Raw genomic sequence first — 20,104 nt, 5'->3', positions numbered from 1 at the left:
ATTCTGTGTGATTCTGTGTGAACTTTCTCTGTGAACTTCGATGTTTGTAGTATGTAACTCTGTTAATTCTATTTCGTTTGTTAGTTATATGGGCACAGCAAGGATATCTAAAGATCCTTAGCTATGCCCATGAAACTTGCATGCAGGGTTCTGGCTTCCCTCTGGGCTCTTCCTCTGACCCTCTTCACTACCAGTAGATGGTGGGGTGAGAGATGGTGAGGAGCTAGCATTAAATCCTCTTTTTCTCAACTCAGACAATTGAATCCTTAAGTTAGAAGCAGTGAATTAATTTTATGATGATAAAAATGTAAAATGTTCTTTTAAGCCTTGGGGTGGAGCCTGTGGATAAAGATATTATTCGAAAACCTCCAAGAAATCTGAAGGACAGCATTCTGACCAAAAACCTGATCATTAAAATACTGGTTTCATCAATAATTATCGTCTGTGGAACACTGTTCGTCTTCTGGAGAGAGGTATGACAAAAGTATAAAACTTAGAGCACTAACAACCTAATTTAAAAGAAATCCTTTTTATAACAGCAGTTGGAATTCAGAGTTAATATGAACTTAGTGAGTTTTGACCATGCTTATTTAATACTAGCAGAGTAGAGTGGAATATTTTCAAAACAGTTGCTGAAAAGTGAAATACAGTTTTCCTCCCCAGTCTCTACTTTAACATAGACTTTTTCAGGTTGCAAATCTAGTTTGGAAACTTTGCCCATAGAAAGTAATTATGTAAATCTTTTAACCAGATTATTATGAAACAGCCATTTGACTTTGTTTTCCCAGTAGAGAAAAATATTGTGTGAACATTTGGTAGCGCATCATAGAATTCCTGCTATTCCATGTGCTAGAATAAATGTTGGTCAGGAGGCTTCATTTAATCATGGCTTGGACTTACAAATTTTTATAAATTAGAGGAGATTTCATGTATGATTTAATAAATCAGCTTGGGGCAGACAACTCCCTTTTGCTTTCATTCCCTAACTGGTAAAACTCATTGTAGAATTATTGTAATAATTTTGTTTAATTGACTTTGTTTAATTGTGAGGGTTTTAAGCATGCTAAAGCCATTTCATTTTATTTTGTTGGCAGTTAAGAGACAATGTAATAACACCACGAGATACAACCATGACTTTCACCTGTTTTGTATTTTTTGATATGTTCAATGCTTTGAGTTCTAGATCTCAGGTAAGTGATTCATACTGTCCATTTACACAGTATTAACACAATAATCAGTTTTCTTTGAGGGAAGATCTTGCTGTGTTTGTTTCAAGTGTTTTCCTGCAGATTTGCTTTACATCTGCTGTTAAGCTCAGTGTTTCATGTATTTAATAGGTAGGTAATTCTTAAACTACAGATAAATTAATTACTTAATTTGTTTACATGGTGGTGTCCTGACAAAAGCAAGAAAGTTGTTATTAAGAGCTGAAGTGTGATGGTCCTTTGTATTGCTGTGTATACTTAGTTGTTTTTTTTTTCTGTTCCTGGAAATTCTGTCAGTTCAGCAGCCTTACCAAAATGTGAAAATTCTTGAAGGCCCATAGTCCAAGGAAAATTTCTGAGACTGTTCTGTACTTTTTAATCTGTGAATATTTTTTTTCATTTTAAGGAAACAAGTCTGAAATTCTGTGGTAGTATATATTACTGCATTTACTGTAATTTGCAGTCTTAATCTGTTATGGAATTGTGTAGGGGTAACCTTTTCCTGGTGAACTGTACTTGTAGAATAGTGAGATCAATATACAAGTTCTTGACTATGAAGACAAGACTTGTACTCTGTTTACCAGGGATAAAATACAATTAGCCTGTTCAAGAACTTGTTCTGGATTATCTAAGAGGTCAACAGTAATATTTTATATTTTGCTAGAAGTCTGGATGAAAAGAAATTGTAGTTTCATGTCTAGATAGTTAAGATTGCATGTACTTTGTAACATATAATTGTTTTTACAGACAAAATCTGTGTTTGAGATTGGACTTTGCAGTAACAAAATGTTCTGCTATGCTGTCCTTGGATCTATAATGGGGCAGTTATTGGTCATTTACTTTCCTCCACTTCAGAAAGTTTTCCAAACAGAGAGCCTGAGTGTCTTGGGTAAGAACTGTTCCCTTTTCAAAACTGTTCTTTAAGGATTAATTTATGAACATAACTTTATAAAAGTGTAAGAGCACTTTCTGGCTGTTTGCATACAACAGGAGCACAAAGCCTGCTGATGCTTTTTGTTTCATGATTTTTTTTTTTTTTTTTAGTTTTTTGAATTGCTCTAGAAGTTTTCTTTGGGAACCATGATTTAAATGCATATGGTACATAACTGATCAGTGTGTTCTTAAATTTTTATAAAGTGCTTATTTATTTGGGAGTTTTTAATATAAATTTTGTTGCTGGCAAAATTATTTACTTTGTAGGTTTCTGAGCACTGCTAATTTAACCAGTTCACAAATTTTTTTCTCTAAATATAAACACCTTACTTAGAAAGCCAATCCTTTAATATTGATTGCATTGTCTTAAGGTAAAGAAACAGGAGGATTTTAAAGAGTTATAGATATGTAATGCTGTTGGCCAAGTTTTATTACTTCTGTAGTTTTCTGGATTTAAGTGATTGTAATTAAATAAATTTATTTATTGTAGCATAATTTCTGATTATATTTATATTATTTTTTCAGAATTAAGTTAATTATTTTGCTGAAAATAAGTATATGAAATACTTTAAAAGCTTTTAATATCTTGTGTGTAGTTATGATTTGTGCATAAACCATGCATGTTAATCTTCTGGGCCTGCAAAGAATTGAATCTTGCTTCATTTCTCCTGAACTTTTCCAATGATTGGGAGAAAATTTGAAAGTCTTGTAAGTTGTCTTCTTTTTTAAGTCTCCCCTCAGCCTTAAATAGTAATTTTAAAGAAGGCGAATTATCTCTTCCAGATTTACTGTTTCTTCTGGGACTCACTTCCTCTGTGTGCATAGTGACTGAGCTAATAAAGAAGTTTGAAAGAAGCAAGGAAAAGATCCAGAAACGTGGAAGTTCTTCTTCATCAACTTCGTCTTTTCTTGATGTATGATGCATATTGCATTCTTGTGTTTGCAAACTTAGCGATTGCTGTCTAAAGATGTTGGAGAAAGCAAAACACTATCTGGAGGATAAAGAAATCCTGAGGGCTTTTGACAAGTCCTTTGTTTCACTGGCTAATGAGGAACTTCATGTTTCAAGACTGTTTAGAATTTAACTTCCAGCTGTGGAAGTAACAAATGAAATTATGCAACTTTGGTAACATTTTTCCTCAAACATAAATTTACTTTTAAGATTGAATGGTATTGTGGGGGGGAGGGGGCAGGGGTTAATTTAAAGAAAGATCTAAGCCCAAGTCCCATTTTCTGCACTTAAAAGATATAACTGTGTAAAATCCTTCTCTTAGATATAAATATTTTAGTTTGTTTTTATTTAAAGCATTGTACTATTCTACTTTTATGGTGGTGGGACTTTGCTACTAATACAAGGATAAAAATATTTCAGAGGCATTCCACTGGGTTTAGAGTCTGTCACAAGAGTGCCATATTCTAGCTACTGTATTTATTTACTTTATCCTGCAATGTGTAAGCGGCTCAAGTACCTTGTGCTACAGTTTTTTTGTATCCCAAGTTTGGGTTTTTTTTTGCACAGGATGTGACCGCTGTTGGATCACTGTTTTTCTTTTCTTTTTCTGTGATTGAAAAGCCTATACTGCAATTTGAAGTAAATGTTTGCTTTTCTTATACTTCTGTTGTCTCTTTGTTTTAAAAGAAACTGGCATTTACACCAAATGAACAAGCTTGTTTTGATATCATTACAGATACAGGCTTTGTTTCATGTCTAGTTCCATATTGACTTTAGCTTATGACTGTGAGTTCACTTGAGTGATTTATAAGACAGTAATATGGAAATTATTTGTAGTGTACTGAATTAGAAAATTAATGCAATATATTATTCAATTTCCTCACTGGGCAAAATAATCCCATCCCTCTCTCAAAGAAGCTTCATTTTTCTTCCTGTTCATTAAAAACCCCTGTTTTCCTAGTAGGGTAACCTTGAATTTTAACCTACAGAATTACTTTTGGAGCTAGAAAAGCATTATAGTAGATTGTTTTGATATTGTAAAATTATTTTAATATATTACAATGTCTGAATACTCTAATATTCACTAGTTGGAAATAGTGCTTTTCCTCAAAATAGTCTTGCCCTGTTGTCATCAGTGTCATCATCCTTTCAGGAAATGCAGGGAACTATCACCTAAAGCATGTTGAAAAGAGGATGTCTAAAGATTGCTTGGGGAGGTCAAAGACACAGTGGCATCTCTTTCCCTTGTAAAGCTGTGCATGTGCATCTCTCCTCACTGTAGCCTGAAAATGTGGCAGTGGCATTGGTTCTGGCCCACACTGTCACAGTGCTCATCCTGTCATTTGAGGAGGAATTGTCATCAACAGACACTGGGATATTTCTGCACTTGCCATTGTGACTTGGCCCACATTGGTGCAGTATGAATTTCTCTGCTAATGTTACTGGAATTGTTTTCTTCTTTTTGCCTGTGGGATTCCTAGACTTTGCCAGGAAATGGAGCTGCAGACAGGGCATGAATACCCATTCAGTCCGCTTTATACATGCGGTTCATCCTTGGCTCCTCCTGACCCTCAGTATGTCCATAATACCTGGACTACCAATGTCTGGAGATGTGACTGTGTAAAGACAAAGATCCTGTTGGCCCTCAAAGATCACTTGGCCTTCCTCTCTTCCTGGGGTTGTTACCACTGAGCTGGGAGGGCCTGAACAACATGACCTCTTACAGAAATGCTCTTGTGTCTTCAAGTGAAAGTTTCTTACTTGCAGCAGTTCTGCCTTTCAGAAGTTGGACAAATTTGACAGCTGTTGAACAATTACTGTCTTTGGAAAGTAGGGCTGTGGCTGTTCAATACTGTAGCGTTTTCAGTAGTTCAATACAATTTCAGAACACTACATTAATAAAATCCTTAGTATTCATTAATAAAGACAGATAGTAAAAGCTGGCAGTGCATGCTGATGAAGAATCTTGAACAAATTTTGATTTTGTGAAGGGACAGCAGCTATACCTTTCACATAATATGTCTTATCTTGTGGTTGATATTCTTCCATGGGATTTAACTGCTTTGTGCTCTGCTCTTGGTCTTGGAGTCCCAGAATCTAGGTAAGTACACAGGAATGCTAGATTGTTGTCTTAGCTTGGAAGTATCATTGCCAAGTCTTTAAACAAGTGTTACCAAGTGCCCCTTTTCCAGCACAAGTCCCACTTTCTGAATTAGATGCATCATTCTAGACAAATAAAATTTCAGTCTCTTAAGGACAATTTTGCCTTATTGCAGGGTGGGCTTAGTTGAATGTAGTTCAGTTAAATTTGCTAGAAGTTTTGGTGCTGTGTTTTCCAATGGAAGGAAAAAATACTAACACGTAATAAATCTAGTGAAATGTCATTATATATAAAACATGCCTGGACTGAATTCCATTGCAGTTATTTTGGCTCATCTTGTGATTCATTACCACTTTACAGCAGGTTTGAGAGATTTTTTTCCCAGAGCAGTTGAATCAATAGTGGGAACTTCCCATAAAAATTAAGAGACATTTCTTATGGGGTAGAAATAAGCAACAGCTGAGGAATTTACTTGCTTCTACTGAAGCATGGAATAAAGAATTTGGTTTTAGTAAGTAAAGGCCCTTCATTTTTAAATTTTCCTACAAAGAAGATGGAAGACCTTTAATAAGTCAAAAAGGAAAACTGCAATACTTTAAATTCTGCATGGTAACCCTAGAATCAGTAATTGTTTTCTTCAGCCTACAGGACTGGATTTTGCAATGAGTGTGTATAATTTTATTAGCAATAACGAACAACTTAATTCTGCATTGAGAACATATTTCTACAACAGTAATTATTAATTCTTAGTTGAGTCAGCTTTCCCAAAGGTATTCTCAAAATGCCATGTTGTCATAGCGTGTTTTTATCTCAAAGTAGAATATTTGACCTTATTCTAGTCTTCTGAAGGATCAAATTGAAAATATTACTTCTTATCAAGTCTCAAGAATTTTTACAATCTTCAGCAGTTTTCTGATGTGGGATTCAGAGTAAATGAAGATCTCTCTTCTCACCAGGAATAATAAAGTGGAATCAAATCCACTCGTATCTTTATATTTAAGACTTATTTTGCATGTGACTATTTCTGATGATTAAAAACTCTTAGGAAATTACAAGCTTGGTAAAATAAAATATATGGGCTCATAATGGAGAAGAGGATGGTTTAGACAATTAAGAATTTCAGTTTTAGTTAGTCAAATCAGTAACTGTAACCTGTTTCAACTTTTATTCAAAAGTCATCTGATGGAAATGTGATGCTGTACACAGAAACCTGTAGAGAAATGGGTTGTGAGGTTCTGGCTTGTGTGGTTGGGTGTACGTGCCATCTGCTGGTAGTTCAGCAAGTAGCAGCTTTTGTCCTGGAAAGAAAGTTACATCTTGGCTGTATCTCAAACATAGTTTTCTCTTTAATGTAACATCTCATAGATCTATTCTTTTCTCATTGACTATATTTGGGCAGTATCAACACTCAGCTGTACAATATAGGAGATCTTGCCTCTAAATCCTAAGATATGGTGAGTTATTTCCATGGGAACAGAGGTAACAGGGAGCATAAGCAGGACTGAAAACTTGAGCACACAATGCAGGAATCAGGCTTGAATTCTGTTAAGTTATGGGCAAAACTTTGATGATTAGAGGTGGAAGTCATGATTCTCCTAAATGCCAGAAAAGATATGTGGATTCTTGAGAAGAAAAACCACAAATGTAACTATGTTTTACATAGGGAAAACCAATAGTTTAATAAGAAAAGTATGTATATAAATTGACTAATTATACTGGAAAGTTTGCTAATGCAAAGAACTAAGGAATAGATGATGTAGGATTAAAAAAATACTGTTTTTCAGTATTACTGTGTAGATAGCTAAGGTTTATCAAGTAATTAGTGTACATAGGGGAAGTCAGAACAGGTCTGGTTTTTAATATAGCCATTGTATAAAGAATAAGAGTGACAACAGCTTTAATAGCAGAGGATTGTACACAATTACTGTGACAGTGACTGAGAATTAGCAAACCTGTAGAAACTTGCTCCCATGTGACAGCTTTGTGTGTGCATGTAACTCTTTAACACATCACAGAGGGAAGGGGGAGAAATAAGATCTGAAGTTTCTCCCTGTGTATTGTCAGAACCTGTAATACTGCAAGCACAACTTACTCAGTTGTCACTGAACAAAGCTACCTCTCCCTGCAAGTAAAAGTACTCCATCAGTAATGCCTGATTTTACAGTATTTTTAAACCTGCCAGTTTCTATTTTACTCTCAACTGTTAGACTGTGACCACTGTGTTCCTCAAACACAAACTTGAAAGTTGGATTTTCTGTAAATGAAGTGTTCAGGGAGATGAGGCAGAGCCAACTATAAATGTTCAGGAAAAGAATTCCTCTATAATAGTCCTGCTTTCAAATGCTAAACAACTTTGCTCTCATTTTCAATTGGACTGATACCCTTAAAGAAAAACAAAACACCACAACTTTTAGACAGCATTTCTTTTATGCAAATGTAAGTTACAAAATGTAAAGTTACAAAGTGTAAGTTACAAAAAGGTAAATAAAAATCCCCTGAAGTAAGGTTTTTGGTAAAGATTGAATCAGGAACTTGTGTGAAAACAGTTGAGCAAATTCCAATACAGTCACATATTTTACTGTTACTCCTTTCATCAGCATGGCATTAGAAGTTATAGTGCTTTCAGTCATCCACTTCCAGTGCTGCAAACCTATTAACATTGCATAAATGCCGAGTTTCTGGCACAGCACGTTGGGTGGCTGTTTTTTTCTTACTAGATGCTTTCCTCTTTTTGCAGGACTCTGATCTGGTCTTGGTCATCTGAAAGAAGTCTGGAGAGACCATTGACTCCACTGTATTTAACAAAACCAGATAAAGCTGAGCCATTTTTGGAGATAAGAGAAACAGATTTTCCACTGAAGGTGCTGATTTAAGCTCTTGATACAGTCTGTGCACAAGGGTCCCAGTGTAAAGCCTGCTCAAAAGAAGGAGAGAATCTGCATTTAGAATTGCACCTCAATAGGTCAGGTACAGAAACATGTTGCTTGATGACAAAAACATACAATATCCAACTCCTATGCTAAATGTATTTTTCTGTATAAAAAGTGCTGTTTCTTTATAACTCCTTTAAAGAAGGGAGTTTTGCTTCAAGTACTGGCCAAAGGAGTTTGACAGAGAAAATGAAACATGTTAATACATTCATTCAATCGGGGGCTTGTGTGGAAAGCAGATCTCTGGAACAATCTTACCTACTTAGGTCTGGCTCAGAGAGAGGACTACCAAGTAGCTGGTTGAGATACAATCCCATCTGAAGACAGCACTGCCACTGGCAAAAACTGTGTGCAGCATCTAAATCAAAGTCGTTATTCTGCAATTTCTTTTCCTTCCATTTTAGAAATTCGTTATATGCAAAGCTGTCATCTTCAGCAGGTGGAACGGTGGGATCTAGGTCATAAATAAAAAAATAACTCAGAAATAAATGTTCTGCTGTGAACAGTACAAGAGGTATCTGCAATATGTCTTCTCCCTGGTTCTGCATGAAAGGAGGGTGTAGCCCAGGAGGGGGTGGGGTCTCTTCTCCCAGGTAACAAATGATAGGGCAAGGAGAAATGGCCTTAAGTTGCACCAGGGGAGGTTTAGCTTGGACATTAGGAGGAATTTCTTCACAGAAAGGGTGATTAGACACTGGAAAGGGCTGCCCAAGGAGGTGGTGGAGTCATTGTCCCTGGAGGTGTTTAAGGAAAGACTGGATGTGGCACTCACTGCCATGGTCTGGTTGACAGGGTGGTGTTTGCTCAGTCAGGGGTCGGACTCTGTGATCTCCGAGGTCTCTTCCAACCTAATTGGTTCTGTGTGATCAAATCCAAACAAGTTTTACATCTCACTACAACCTATGTGGAAACCCTGTCAGTCTGGTTTCAAAAACCAGAACCTAAAGAAACTGTATAAGCCTGGCATGCATTGTCTTTGCCATCAAATAAAGGACTCGTGGAGGAAATGCCCATAGCCCTAACAGGTATAAATATTACTGAAGCAATTTCTGTGATTATTTAATACTTTCAAATTTGCAATGCATAGGCAGAAAAAGTGTGCCTGGGCAACTCAGCGTTTTTAAGTACAAATGTTTTTAGAAAGACTCATAAGCAAAAAAAATATTAGAATGCTTCAACAGTAGTTTTTTAATGCTGAGTACGTTAAGCATATTTTTTGACTTTTATATCTGAATTAATATTTTGATCCTTAAGAAAGTACTTATGAATGCAAATTAATGTTTTGCAATGTGGTAAAGTACTGTTTTACCTATATAAAATGTTAAATTGATGGTTAGCACTTTTTCTTCGTGCATATCAATGCATAGAGCGTGACACCTCAGCATATAGTCTAAATCAAGGCTAATTCCTCTAAATTTGGACAATGCCCTGTAAGTGTGGAAAAATGAATTATGATCTGCATTTTTGTAGCAGCTTTATCACCTGAAACTGTATTCTTTAGAGACATACCTGGATCATCAGTTATCCTCTGCAGTTCTTCAGAAACTATCATTAGAAGCAGAGCCTTTAATTGGTTCAGCTTAACTTTGGGTTCTGAACGACGTATCCAGTAACATGTTACAGCAACAGGGAGCTGTAAATGACTTGGGATAGGTTCTAGGAAACTCATTTTCACTCCCAGAGTCTCCAGCAAAAGCATCTGACAGCATGAAACAGGCACCTGAAAATAAATTTAAAAATTGTAGCTAAGAGACTTGATCTGTTGCGAGCAATTTCTAAAAGACCAATAAGTTTCTGGTTAAATTAGTTACCACTATAGGTTTTTGATTAAAAATTATTGAAGTTTCATAGATGTTCTGAACAGGAAGTATTTTTTTACATACTACTTAAGACTTAAAAATTACACAGTTAAACATCAGGTAGAAAGAGAAAAGTAACTGGTAAGTAATTAATTCCTACCACATGTTCCCTTTTTGCTGAGCCATTTAACTCCCAGAAAATGGTGTTATCAACTTTGTCCATAACTTCATGCATGCCAAATTGGAGCAAGCTGTTCAGCTGCAATCTGAGTGCTTTGTAAACCTTGATTAGGATTGTTTTGCCTACTCTCAGGCAGACATTCCCACAGCAGTAGAGCAACTGAAGTCAGTTTTGCCTGGAGCACTATAAATGCTGAACATTTCTTCTTCTAACCTTTTGTTCAACTGATAATTCCCATATATTCACCAAGGAAAGTTGTTGTAGTAGCAAAGCTCAAATTCATTAAACAAACAGCACACACACCAAGGTTGAAGTAAGGTGTCATTAATGTCTTTTAACATGAAACTTGATTTTCTGAAACTCTTAAGTGTTGTGTATTGTTTAAAAGGCGTGTGCCAATAACCTGTGTAAAATAACCTGTACTTTGGACCCACAGCTATCTGTAGCACTTCATGGGTGTGCAGCAGTGATAGACTTGGTTCCTCTACAAAGGAGCCACCAGCAAGTGACTCAAACATTCAGCACTGCCCACGCACAGATGTGTCAACAGTCAATCGACGCCAGAATGGACAGAGCTATGTGCCTTAAACGTCTGTATACAAAATCTCAGTTATGCAACTTCGAGAATGGGAGATTATTTCCCATTATGGCAAGAGTTGCAGTCTTAATCATTACAATTTACATAAAAGTGCTACAGTGGTGACTGGAACTAGTCTAGCACAACTTTCCTGTGGTTTTCAGGTGCTCTTCTGCTCTGTCTGGCAAGCATCAGAGCCATGTTAGCAGGAGCAGGTAAAGGAGTTTACTCGGGGCAGGTAAAACTGCTGGGCAGCTGCAACATTCACACTTGAAATAATGACTTCTAGTGAAAAGGCAAGGGTCAGATTTTGTTTCAGAACACTGCTCTGAAACATTATACAGCTTGATCAAATACAAATTAGGTTTTGTAGTGTAAAAATTGGACTTTCCTAAACTACACGAAACTGAATTCTTTCCCCCCCAAAAAAACCCAAGTATTTGTGTAACAAAATACAAAGGATGAAACAAGGGCTTCCAATGGAAAATGCAAGGAGTATTGTATATACACACACACACACACTACAACTTCTCATATAATTTGTCTGGGTACACTTGGAGGGAGCAGGAAGGAAAGGAGATGAAGACAACCTGATGTAGCTTCTTAAATATCACAGATACTTCTGTGTTAAGTAGTTACTAAATGAAGTGGCTTGGTTCAGACATCACATTTAGTGGCCAGATGGCAAACGTGTGTCCCAACTATCACTCGTGAAACACTGTTAACTATGATCTGTTGTGACAATCATTTACCTCCATTAACTTGTCCAAAGGAAAACGATCATCACAAAAATCTGGGGGTAGGCTTGCTGCTTGAACAAATGATTTTTTAAGTGTCTTTTGGCATCTGTCAAATTCACATACAATGGGCAGCTCGTTGGTCTGCTTACTCGGAGAAGCATCTTCAGTACTGTGAGATACTCTCAGAAGCAGTCCATAGATAACTTGTCGGATGGGCAGAGCTGTGCTATGAGCACTGGGTCTCTGCATGTTCTCCACCTGAACGCGGAGGAAGGTACTTCTAAGTATCAGGGCATTGATGACGAATGGGGCCAGCTTACCTTTCGCCAAAGCATCAAGTACCCACTGCGGTACGTCTGCTTTCCTGGCAGCCTCGCACTCATAGCTCCCGTTCTGAAAGAAGTCCTCAAGATTCACGTCGGACGGAGCATAGTCCTCCATTGAAGCGCACAGAAGCTCCCGTATTTCTTCCCTCTGGTGTTTCTTGAGGTATTTCAGCACGTTGTCGACGGCCTCGGCGGGCTCGGCAAACTGCGCCAGCCACTTCAGCAGCCCCTGGAGGCGGAGGTGCTTCCCGCCCCGGCCGGCCGCGCAGGGCCTCGGCAGGCGCACCTTGCTGAAGAACGCCTCCAGCGCTTCCAGGCCCACGAAGTCGTTCCCGTGCATGACGGCGAAGAGCGGGAGCAGCGCCTTGCTCAGGCGCCCGAAGTGCCCGCAGAACCTCTCTGCGGAGAAGCAGCGGGCGGGCACGTAGCATCCCTGCGGCGCGCCGGCGCGCACGCTCTGCCACTGGAAGTGGGACAGCGGGCAGTAGCCGCCCGCCAGGTCGAACACGAAGAAGTCGCTGTCGAGGGAGAGCACGGGGCAGCCCCAGCGGTTGGCCAGCCCGGCGATCTCCCGGTCGGCCTCGGCGAAGCACTGCACGAAGGGCACGGCGAGCCGGCGCAGCGCCTGCACGAAGGCCTCGCGGGTGAGCAGCGGCGCCAGGCAGCCGCCGCCGCCGCGGCACAGCCCGTGCGCCGCCCGCAGCTGCTCGGCGGCGCGGCGCCGCAGCGTCGGCAGCTTCCTGTCCTCGGCGCCGCGCCCGCCGTCCAGCACCACGAAGGGCGCGACGCCGCAGGCCCGCAGGGCGCCGAAGAAGTCGCGCACGGCCGCGGCGAAGGCGCCGTAGTCGCCGCCGCGTCGGAAGTCGGCGTCGGGCGCGAAGCAGAGGCGGTGGTAGAGGCTGCTGCCGTCGATGACCAGCTTGGTGTCGCGCACCCGCAGCTCGGTGAAGAACACCCCGCGCTCCTCCACGAAGCCCGTGAGGCCCTGGACGCCCATGGCGCCGGAAGCGGGGCCGGCAGTGACACGCGCGGCCCTCCCATCCCGGATCCGCTTCCTGCCGCTCCTCCCGCCCGCCGTCTCCTGGCGACGGGCCGGGAACGCCGGGAGCCCCGGGAAGTCCGGGCGCTGCCGCTCTGCCAGCGCCAGGCCTGCCCCAGGGAACACGGGGCACCCCGGGCAGCGCAGCCCCGCCGCCGGGACGGGCGCTGGAGCGGCTCTGGGCAGTGCCGCCCGTCCCGGAGGGGTGAGGAACGGGAACGCCGCCCTCGCTCCTTGCTGTGCGGGAGTGTGGGTGCTAGCTGGTGTTCTGAGCCTCACACAGTCCTGAAACGAGGTAATAACACCCCTGAGGTTGTGCTAGGGGATCTCGGCTTCCCGAATGTGCGCCAGGGAGATGCTAAATTTGACGGTCGAGTACATTTGACCCCGTTTTGCCATCACCCTCAAACTCCTTTGCTACCAGTACTAATAATAAAATTTAGTTATCATTTTTCTAGGAACAGTAAAAAACTGAGCTAAGTGAGGTGATGTCACTTTAGCCTTTGGTATTTTAAAGAAGTTGCAGAAAAGAAGAATGGAGCCAGTGCTAAAAAGTTAATTTTATATATATTTTTTTTCCATGAAGGAAAAAAAAAAAAGAAAATAATTTTCTTGGGTTTTTTTGGTGGTTTTTTTTTGTTTTTTGGTTTTTTTTTTAATAATTTTAAAAACATATAAAGGCTGGTGAAGTCAGCAGCAACAGCAAAAAAAAAAAAATCAAGGTGGTAAATACTGAAGATATTTAGAGCTAAAGACTTTAGAATTTGTGCTGCGGGGGGTGGAGAGTGGCAAATGTTAATGTAACACAATGGTTCTTAAGGGATAAAAAGAAAACCTGATAAAATTGGAAAATGGCCTTGATTGGTAAAGGATTATCTTGGAAGCAGAAAATGTCAGAGTATTTTAGCTGTTGCTAAAGAAACCTGAAGGTTAATCTTTCTTACAGAAACTAAGAAAGGTCAGGGAAGAAGTTGAGATGGTTTGCACTCAGCCTGTGTAGGTGGCGCTATGAAACTCTAACCACCAACTTTCCTTTAGTTTGCAGCATGAAAAGGAAGATTTAACTCTAGCCAGGGAAAAAAATATTAAAAAATAGTGTTGCAGACAATGTAATTGCATTAGTTTGGTTGGCATCAGCACTCAACCTGGCTCTCTGGTTTGAGTGGGGTAGGAGAGGCTGTGTTTCATATACTTCTTGAAGGATCCATCAGTCTTATGGCTGAGTCAATCTTTAAGGTCTGTTGGCTCCTAAAAGGCATTTCTTTCAGATGCAGTGCTCAGCAATCCACCTCTTCTGTGCAATTAAAATGCGCCTGTGATGCCACAGTGGCAATTGCTGGCCCTTCCTTATAACACTCTTCAGCAGCAGACACTAAAGCATTTCACAGAGTTACATAATTATTACTATTATTATATAGGGAGGGAACTTGGGGCATAGAGAGTAAAAGGTGGGAAGCATTTTTAGAAAGCCCAGAAGTTAAACTCAGTGAACTACTTGATCTTAAGCATGGTTTTGTGGTGTAAAGATTGTCATACATTTCTAGGCCCAACTAAGTATGAAAATTTGAAGGTGAGCTAAGTGACTTCAGAAATAAAAAAAATTAGTATAGCTAGCTCAGCAGTTTTTCTAAGTGCAATTATTTCTAAAGGAATTTAAGAAGGCATGCATAACACAGCAGTTAGGAGAATAGAACACTAAATGAAAACTGCATAAACTTTCTAGAATTGGCAATATAATATTCTATGGAGTTCATCTTTCTGCCCTCCCCTCCTCTACACCTCAACATGATCCATTTGGGCTCCTTCAGACAGATTTGGAGTCACAGAGAAATTATTTTCTAGCTAACATTCTATCCTTAACATTGGCATTTCAAAATTTTTGTCAGTGTTGCTGAAAGAGAATAAAGAAACAGTATTAGGTCTACTGTAGTTTTAAAAACTTGCAGGGTTTGTATTGTTAAGATGTCTTGTGGTAATTAAAGTTTTTCTGTGTTTCATAACATGGTGACAGTGCAATGTCAGGCTTTTTGGTGTAGTGTGACAGCAGCTCAGCAGATGGGTATGAAAATAGGTTCTTGTGCCTACACACACACACAGTTTGTTGTTGCAAGATACAAATCTTTAATCTTAATTTAGGCTCTGCATTCATTCGGCAGAGAAGCCAGTGACTTGTAACCTAAAGTTGTACAGCTTTAAAAATTAGGCAGTTTGTCTTTGGTCTTCCAAAGCCACCACCATGACAATGAAAATCCCCTTTATGCGCTTGCCTTGGCCTTGAAATGATGTGGTGACCAAGGCCAGTGTGGGCCTGCTGCTCTGCAGTGCTGATGGATGGTAACAGCAGCACTGATCTTGCAAGACCTTTGCTTGCTCCACAGGATATTCCAGCAAAATGATACACGTAGCATTATATAAAGACCAAGTAATGAAAACAATGTTGTTATATGCAGTGAAACACTTCCCCTTTTTCGTTTGGAATGAGGAAGGCTGAACAAACAAAGTTACTCTAAGCTCAGGTTGAACTGTTGAAGACCACAGAAATGCCAGAGCTTGGCCTTTGCAGTCCTTATGTTTGCAGAATTAGGACCTTAATTAGACAAGAATTCCCAGCCAAAGCTAACTTGTTGGAAAGGTTGGAAAGGGGAGTCATGAAGGACACAGTGAAGGAGAAATGAACTTTGGGCAGAGTTATGTTTTATTGGAAGTCTTGCAGATTTTCTGTGAAACTAATTTGCAGAAGATACTACTAGTGAGTCATGGTGAAGCTGTGAGGTCAGCACAGGAACAGATGGTGAAATCTGAGGGGTAAATATAAGAGCAGAGAAAACAGAGATGGGAGACAAATTAAGAGTGGAGGTTATGCTTCAATATGTACAAAAATCTTGAAATTAACATCCTGAAATGCAGATATTTTTGGTGTCAGGTACTGCAGTGGTATAAAGACAGGTGGTGAGGAAGAGTGCCATATCCAGGGGAACTGTGCTATCAGCTTAGTGACTTAATTTAAGGTTCATTTAGAGGAAGACTGACTATGTCACATCTACATTATCTGGAGTTTGTTTATCAAGTCTGCTGCCCGTAGTTTAGCAGCTAGTGATTCCACTTAATTTGTGTTTGCTGCAAGCTGGGTACTGTAAACACTGCCGCAGAATTAAATGAGAAGTTTAGTAAGAATAATACATTGACAAATCAATATTTTTCTGTTTCAAGTGATTTCTGTGAACATCCATGGAAGAATAAAAGGATTTGAAAGCTACACCCTTGAGAAATTTGTGTAGTTTTTGTTGCACAGAGAAATGCTGAAATTTCAAGAAACTGCTAAGCATGTCACTGTTGCCAGATTTAATTCTGCTTGCTCAGATGCTGTGATTGCAAGAAGATACACTCTTCAGAGGAAACTTGGCAATGGAAGCTTTGGAAGTGTATATTTGGTTAATGACAGAAAAGCAAAACAAGGAGAAGAGTTGTAAGTAAACCCTTCACATGCTTTAAATAAAAATGTTTGGAACATATTTCTTGCATTGTGGATATTTTCTTTGTATTTGTGTCTCATCTCTCAGTTTGGTGTTATGTTACAACCTTAACTGTCTAACTTTAGTGAGGCTGTAAGGTAGAAGCAGATTTTTTTTTGGTAACGCTTAATTGGATGCTTTCAGGAATTGATTCTGTGTTACTGTAAAGACTCAGATTGTTGGAGGGGTCTGAAAAAACAACCTGTACAGTATCGATGACCTAGTTTTTATAACTGAATTGTCTGAATGCAACCTGAGAAGGAAGAGTTACAGAAATTCCAGTAAACACCTTTCTATTTGCTGTATACCTAACTGGTAGAAGGGTTGACTTTTTTTTTAATTGCCAGCAGATCTTGATATTTTTTTAGCTTGCCTGAATTTGGACAAGTCTCATCAGGTTTATTGATAAACTTTGGCTTTTGGGATCCTGAAGCCACAATGACACAAGAACATTTTCAGCGAGGTGACATTCCTGTGTGTGGGTTTGATGTTGGGTTTGTGGCTGGACTTCCTGTTGTGTGGAACTGTGTTTGTCTGTCTTGATACTTACACCAAGTGAAATTTAAGTATAAATGTTTTTTGTTTTATCCAAAAATATTTGTAAGGCTCTTTGTCCGAAGTCAGAAACATCTAATCAAGTTGGTCCTCAGCCAGAAATACATAATTCCTTTAAAAAGGGGGAGGGGTCCTGGTCCTTATTGATGGACATATTAATGAGCACTTACATGATTAAAGGGCTTTTTCTGATTCATTCGTGCCTCACTTTTGCTACTTATGGCTACACATTACTGGCAATATTGCTTTAATAAGAGTGTAACCAAGACATAATTCTGTCAATTGTTTTCCTTTTACATAAATCTGCAGCTTCTCAGGTCCTTGGATTAGGGTTAGGGTCCTCTAAGCTCTTAGCTTTTTTCACATGACTTAAACAGTTTTGACTGTCTCATAGCCTTAGCTACACTTTTTTTGAAAAAATGTTCTTTAATGAAATATTTCATTAAAACAAATAAAAAATATTTTTCGTTTTATTTTTATGTTAAAAGACATGGGGTGACAGGAACTACCTGAGCTTCTAAGATGCTTCAGAATTCAGCTGTTACTAAAGTAATTCTTAGAATATTAACTGTATAGTGAAATATGGGTCTTACACATTTGCTGCTATAGCACAACCTGCCAAACCTCAAAAACAAAGAACATGCCATGAGATTTTTAGTGGTTATTTTTATTTTTTTCTTAAGAATTTTGAGTGACTGCCTTGAAAAAAATTCACTGCCTGCAGCATTTCATGCCGGCATTTTGTTATGGATGAGCTTGAGTGTGTCCTCTGCTATCTTCAGGACAGAGACTGAATATCAAATGACATATTTTTGGTTTTAGTTTTAATTTTTTTATCAATCTCTTTTTGTGACCATAGTACAATAGAAATACACCAGCATTTAACTAGCCCAAGTGCTCTGAGATGTGCAATGCTGTGTTTAAGCCTTCCATCACGAGGGGGTGCTCTCCTATCACAGTTCATTCCTTCCTTTCCTCAAGCATGAATCAGCGAGGGGATCACCCAAATTTCTGCCACTTATATGCTAATGGATGACAAAAAATACTGTCCCAGCTGAGCACAAAAACACAGGTTATTTGTCATTATATTTATAATGATATAGAGTGTAGGATTTAGAAATGCTGGTTTCTTAAGGTGGTAAAATATGCTAGAAGTCACATTCTTGATCCTGCTTTCAGATAATCTCATATGGAACTGTACTGCTTGCTGCTTATGTTAGAGATATTTTTGAATGAAAATTTGTGTTAAAAAGAATGATCTTAATACAGCTCTGAAGGCACTTTCACTAAAAAACCCAAAAAACGAACCCACAAACAACACAACTGTGATCTCTGCAGAATTAGAATTCTATTTTTTATTGTTTCAGAGATGATCTAGAACGTGCTGAGATGAGTGTTATGTACAGTGTAAACTCAGCCACAGATAATTTCCTGAAAACTGCAGTAGTCTAAAGCACTATGAAAAAATGTAGGAATAAATCATAGGAGTACCAACTCCCAAGAAAAGTGACATAATGATACAGGAGCTGTTCTGGGATATCTTTCTTGATTTTCTATTAGTTCAATGTCTACAGAATGAGTTAATGCAGAGACTAACAGTGGTTATCATGTAATTTCAAGTATGCTCAGCAAAACTTCTGCATTATTCTAGAAACAGTTTTAGGTTGTGCCTTGTATTTTGTGACCTTTCAAGGATCATACCTGTAGTGAGTGGAGCATTATGCACAGAGTTGTTTCAGCTGGGAAGGAGAGAGAGTTGGTTATTTGGGCTATACCTCAAACAAACAGATTTATTTCACATAAGACTTTCAGGGCTGCTCAGGCCAGCAGTGTCTGCCTTTCTAAGAAGTACATGCCAGCTTCATGGTTCTCTCCAGTTCTTTGTATGAAGGGATAAGGATTGTTGACTTTCTCAGACCCATACTAGATCAGTATGATATGGTTGACTTGCCTAATCTATGAATAATAAGGTTATGAAATACCACAAGTATAGTACCATATGTAGATCCCTTACTACAAGTCCCTCTGTAGGGGGGGTGACTCCATCTGTCCCCGCACTGTATGACACATTACTTCCTGTTGCTTTAACTTCCTAACTGGTTTTGGTTGGTTTTTTGGTTTTGTGTGTTCTTTTTGGGGTTTGGATTTTGGTGGATTTTATTTTTTTGTAAATTTTGTTTTCTGGTGGAAGAACTTTTGATCCTGTTGTATGATTCTCACTGAGTATGACAGAGGGTTAAATATCTCAGATAGAAGTCCCTGCAATTTAGGTGAAAGCAGCAGAGTAGAGAACAAAAAGAATGCCTTCATAGAGAGAGGTCAGAACCTGGGAAGTTCTTCACTATGAACAGAGTCTCTCATGTACTAAACAGTCTATACAGGAGAGAGATTATCACCCTTCTTTTGGAAGAAACTAGAATCAGAATTCATATCTCAGACCCTAAAGTCAGTTAAGCACAAGACACTTCTGTACAGAGCAAGCTTCTTAGTTCCAGTTTAAACAAGATGTCTTAGTTTGTGGATTATTTGATATTTATTTGTTCCTGGATTTTATGGCCCTAGACCTATCCAAAGCAGATAACTTGGTTCAGATGAAGAAAGTAGCAGAGTTGTAGCAGCATTTTTACAGCTAAGTAATATTCCTGCAGTCACTTCTATGCTAATGCCCCTGAATATGTTCTCTGTTAATGATAACAGGTAATTATGGCTAAAGACAAAATTGTTTACAGCAGAGATAAGTTCAGCACTAGCCTTGAAGGACAGCGCCTTCACTTAAAGAAAATGAATGTCCTAATCAATTGTGCTGAGGGAAGCTCTGGGTTAAGTGTCACTGATTCATAACCAAGTATGGGCAAGCAGCTGAAACACACAGTAGGCAATAGGGACTTCTAGTTCATAAATATTCACAAGGCATTTATGTGTCCCTGTGGTGGAAAGGACATGCTGACAAGTGCCAAACTCCCTGGACTGCTCCACTGTGTGGTAACTGTGGGGTGTCAGCTCAGCTTCTGCATCTGACTTGCATTATAGCTTTAATCCAGACTCATGCCAGGATTCCTTGGAAACTGTGGGCTTAGCTGAATAATTTATCATGTGACTTTCAATTATTTATGACTTCTTATAACAAATGATATAAAATCTAAAGGTGGGAGCGATTTGTTGCTTATGAATATCCAAGTGACAGCAGATTGCTGTGTTGTCAAATCCCTGTGTTTGCTGCCTGCTTGCTTCTCTGAAGGTTTTCCAATGGAATG

General features: G+C 39.2%; 3 protein-coding genes across 14 annotated transcripts in view; 2 read left to right on the top strand and 1 right to left on the bottom strand.

Annotated features, from left to right (window-relative positions):
* Nucleotides 1-3,751, top strand: part of ATP2C1 (ATPase secretory pathway Ca2+ transporting 1) — a 62,411-nt gene extending 58,660 nt beyond the window's left edge. For 7 of the 8 annotated variants that reach the window (XM_039706812.1, XM_039706855.1, XM_039706833.1 and 4 more), the window contains 4 exons: nt 326-473; nt 1,095-1,190; nt 1,953-2,094; nt 2,922-3,058. In XM_039706812.1, coding sequence (XP_039562746.1) covers nt 326-473; nt 1,095-1,190; nt 1,953-2,094; nt 2,922-3,058 — 523 coding nt within the window. Of the gene's footprint in view, nt 1-325; nt 474-1,094; nt 1,191-1,952; nt 2,095-2,921 lie in introns of all 8 variants that reach the window. The other variant, XM_039706804.1, reaches the window with a different exon arrangement.
* Nucleotides 3,752-5,979: 2,228 nt separating this feature from the next.
* ASTE1 (asteroid homolog 1) lies at nt 5,980-13,075 on the bottom strand. The gene is made up of 4 exons (XM_039706934.1): nt 11,431-13,075; nt 9,631-9,841; nt 8,380-8,575; nt 5,980-8,105 (listed from the first exon to the last, which is right to left on the bottom strand). Exons 1-4 carry the CDS (start codon nt 12,739-12,741, stop codon nt 7,814-7,816), a joined length of 2,010 nt encoding a protein of 669 aa, XP_039562868.1. The 5' UTR covers nt 12,742-13,075; the 3' UTR covers nt 5,980-7,813.
* The window catches only part of NEK11 (NIMA related kinase 11), an 82,931-nt gene continuing 75,769 nt past the window's right edge, over nt 12,943-20,104 (top strand). For 4 of the 5 annotated variants that reach the window (XM_039706888.1, XM_039706909.1, XM_039706877.1 and 1 more), the window contains exons 1-2: nt 12,943-13,078; nt 15,994-16,249. In XM_039706888.1, coding sequence (XP_039562822.1) covers nt 16,080-16,249 — 170 coding nt within the window. In that variant the 5' untranslated portion in view covers nt 12,943-13,078; nt 15,994-16,079. Of the gene's footprint in view, nt 13,079-15,993; nt 16,250-20,104 lie in introns of those variants that run through there. The other variant, XM_039706918.1, reaches the window with a different exon arrangement.

The sequence above is a fragment of the Passer montanus genome, unplaced genomic scaffold (genome assembly GCF_014805655.1).
Source record: "Passer montanus isolate IOZ18808 unplaced genomic scaffold, ASM1480565v1 scaffold10, whole genome shotgun sequence".
Classification (NCBI taxonomy): domain Eukaryota; kingdom Metazoa; phylum Chordata; class Aves; order Passeriformes; family Passeridae; genus Passer; species Passer montanus.
Note: the sequence above shows the minus strand (reverse complement) of the source record. Positions and strands in the feature narration are given on the sequence as shown.

Excerpts from the sequence above, each read along its gene's own strand:
- ASTE1 (XM_039706934.1), bottom strand. The coding sequence starts at position 12,741 with ATGGGCGTCCAGGGCCTCACGGGCTTCGTGGAGGAGCGCGGGGTGTTC. Across the intron at positions 8,576-9,630 it reads GAGGATAACTGATGATCCAG|ATCCCACCGTTCCACCTGCT; the intron begins GTATGTCTCTAA and ends TTTATGACCTAG. Across the intron at positions 8,106-8,379 it reads TCTGAGCCAGACCTAAGTAG|GCTTTACACTGGGACCCTTG; the intron begins GTAAGATTGTTC and ends TCTTTTGAGCAG.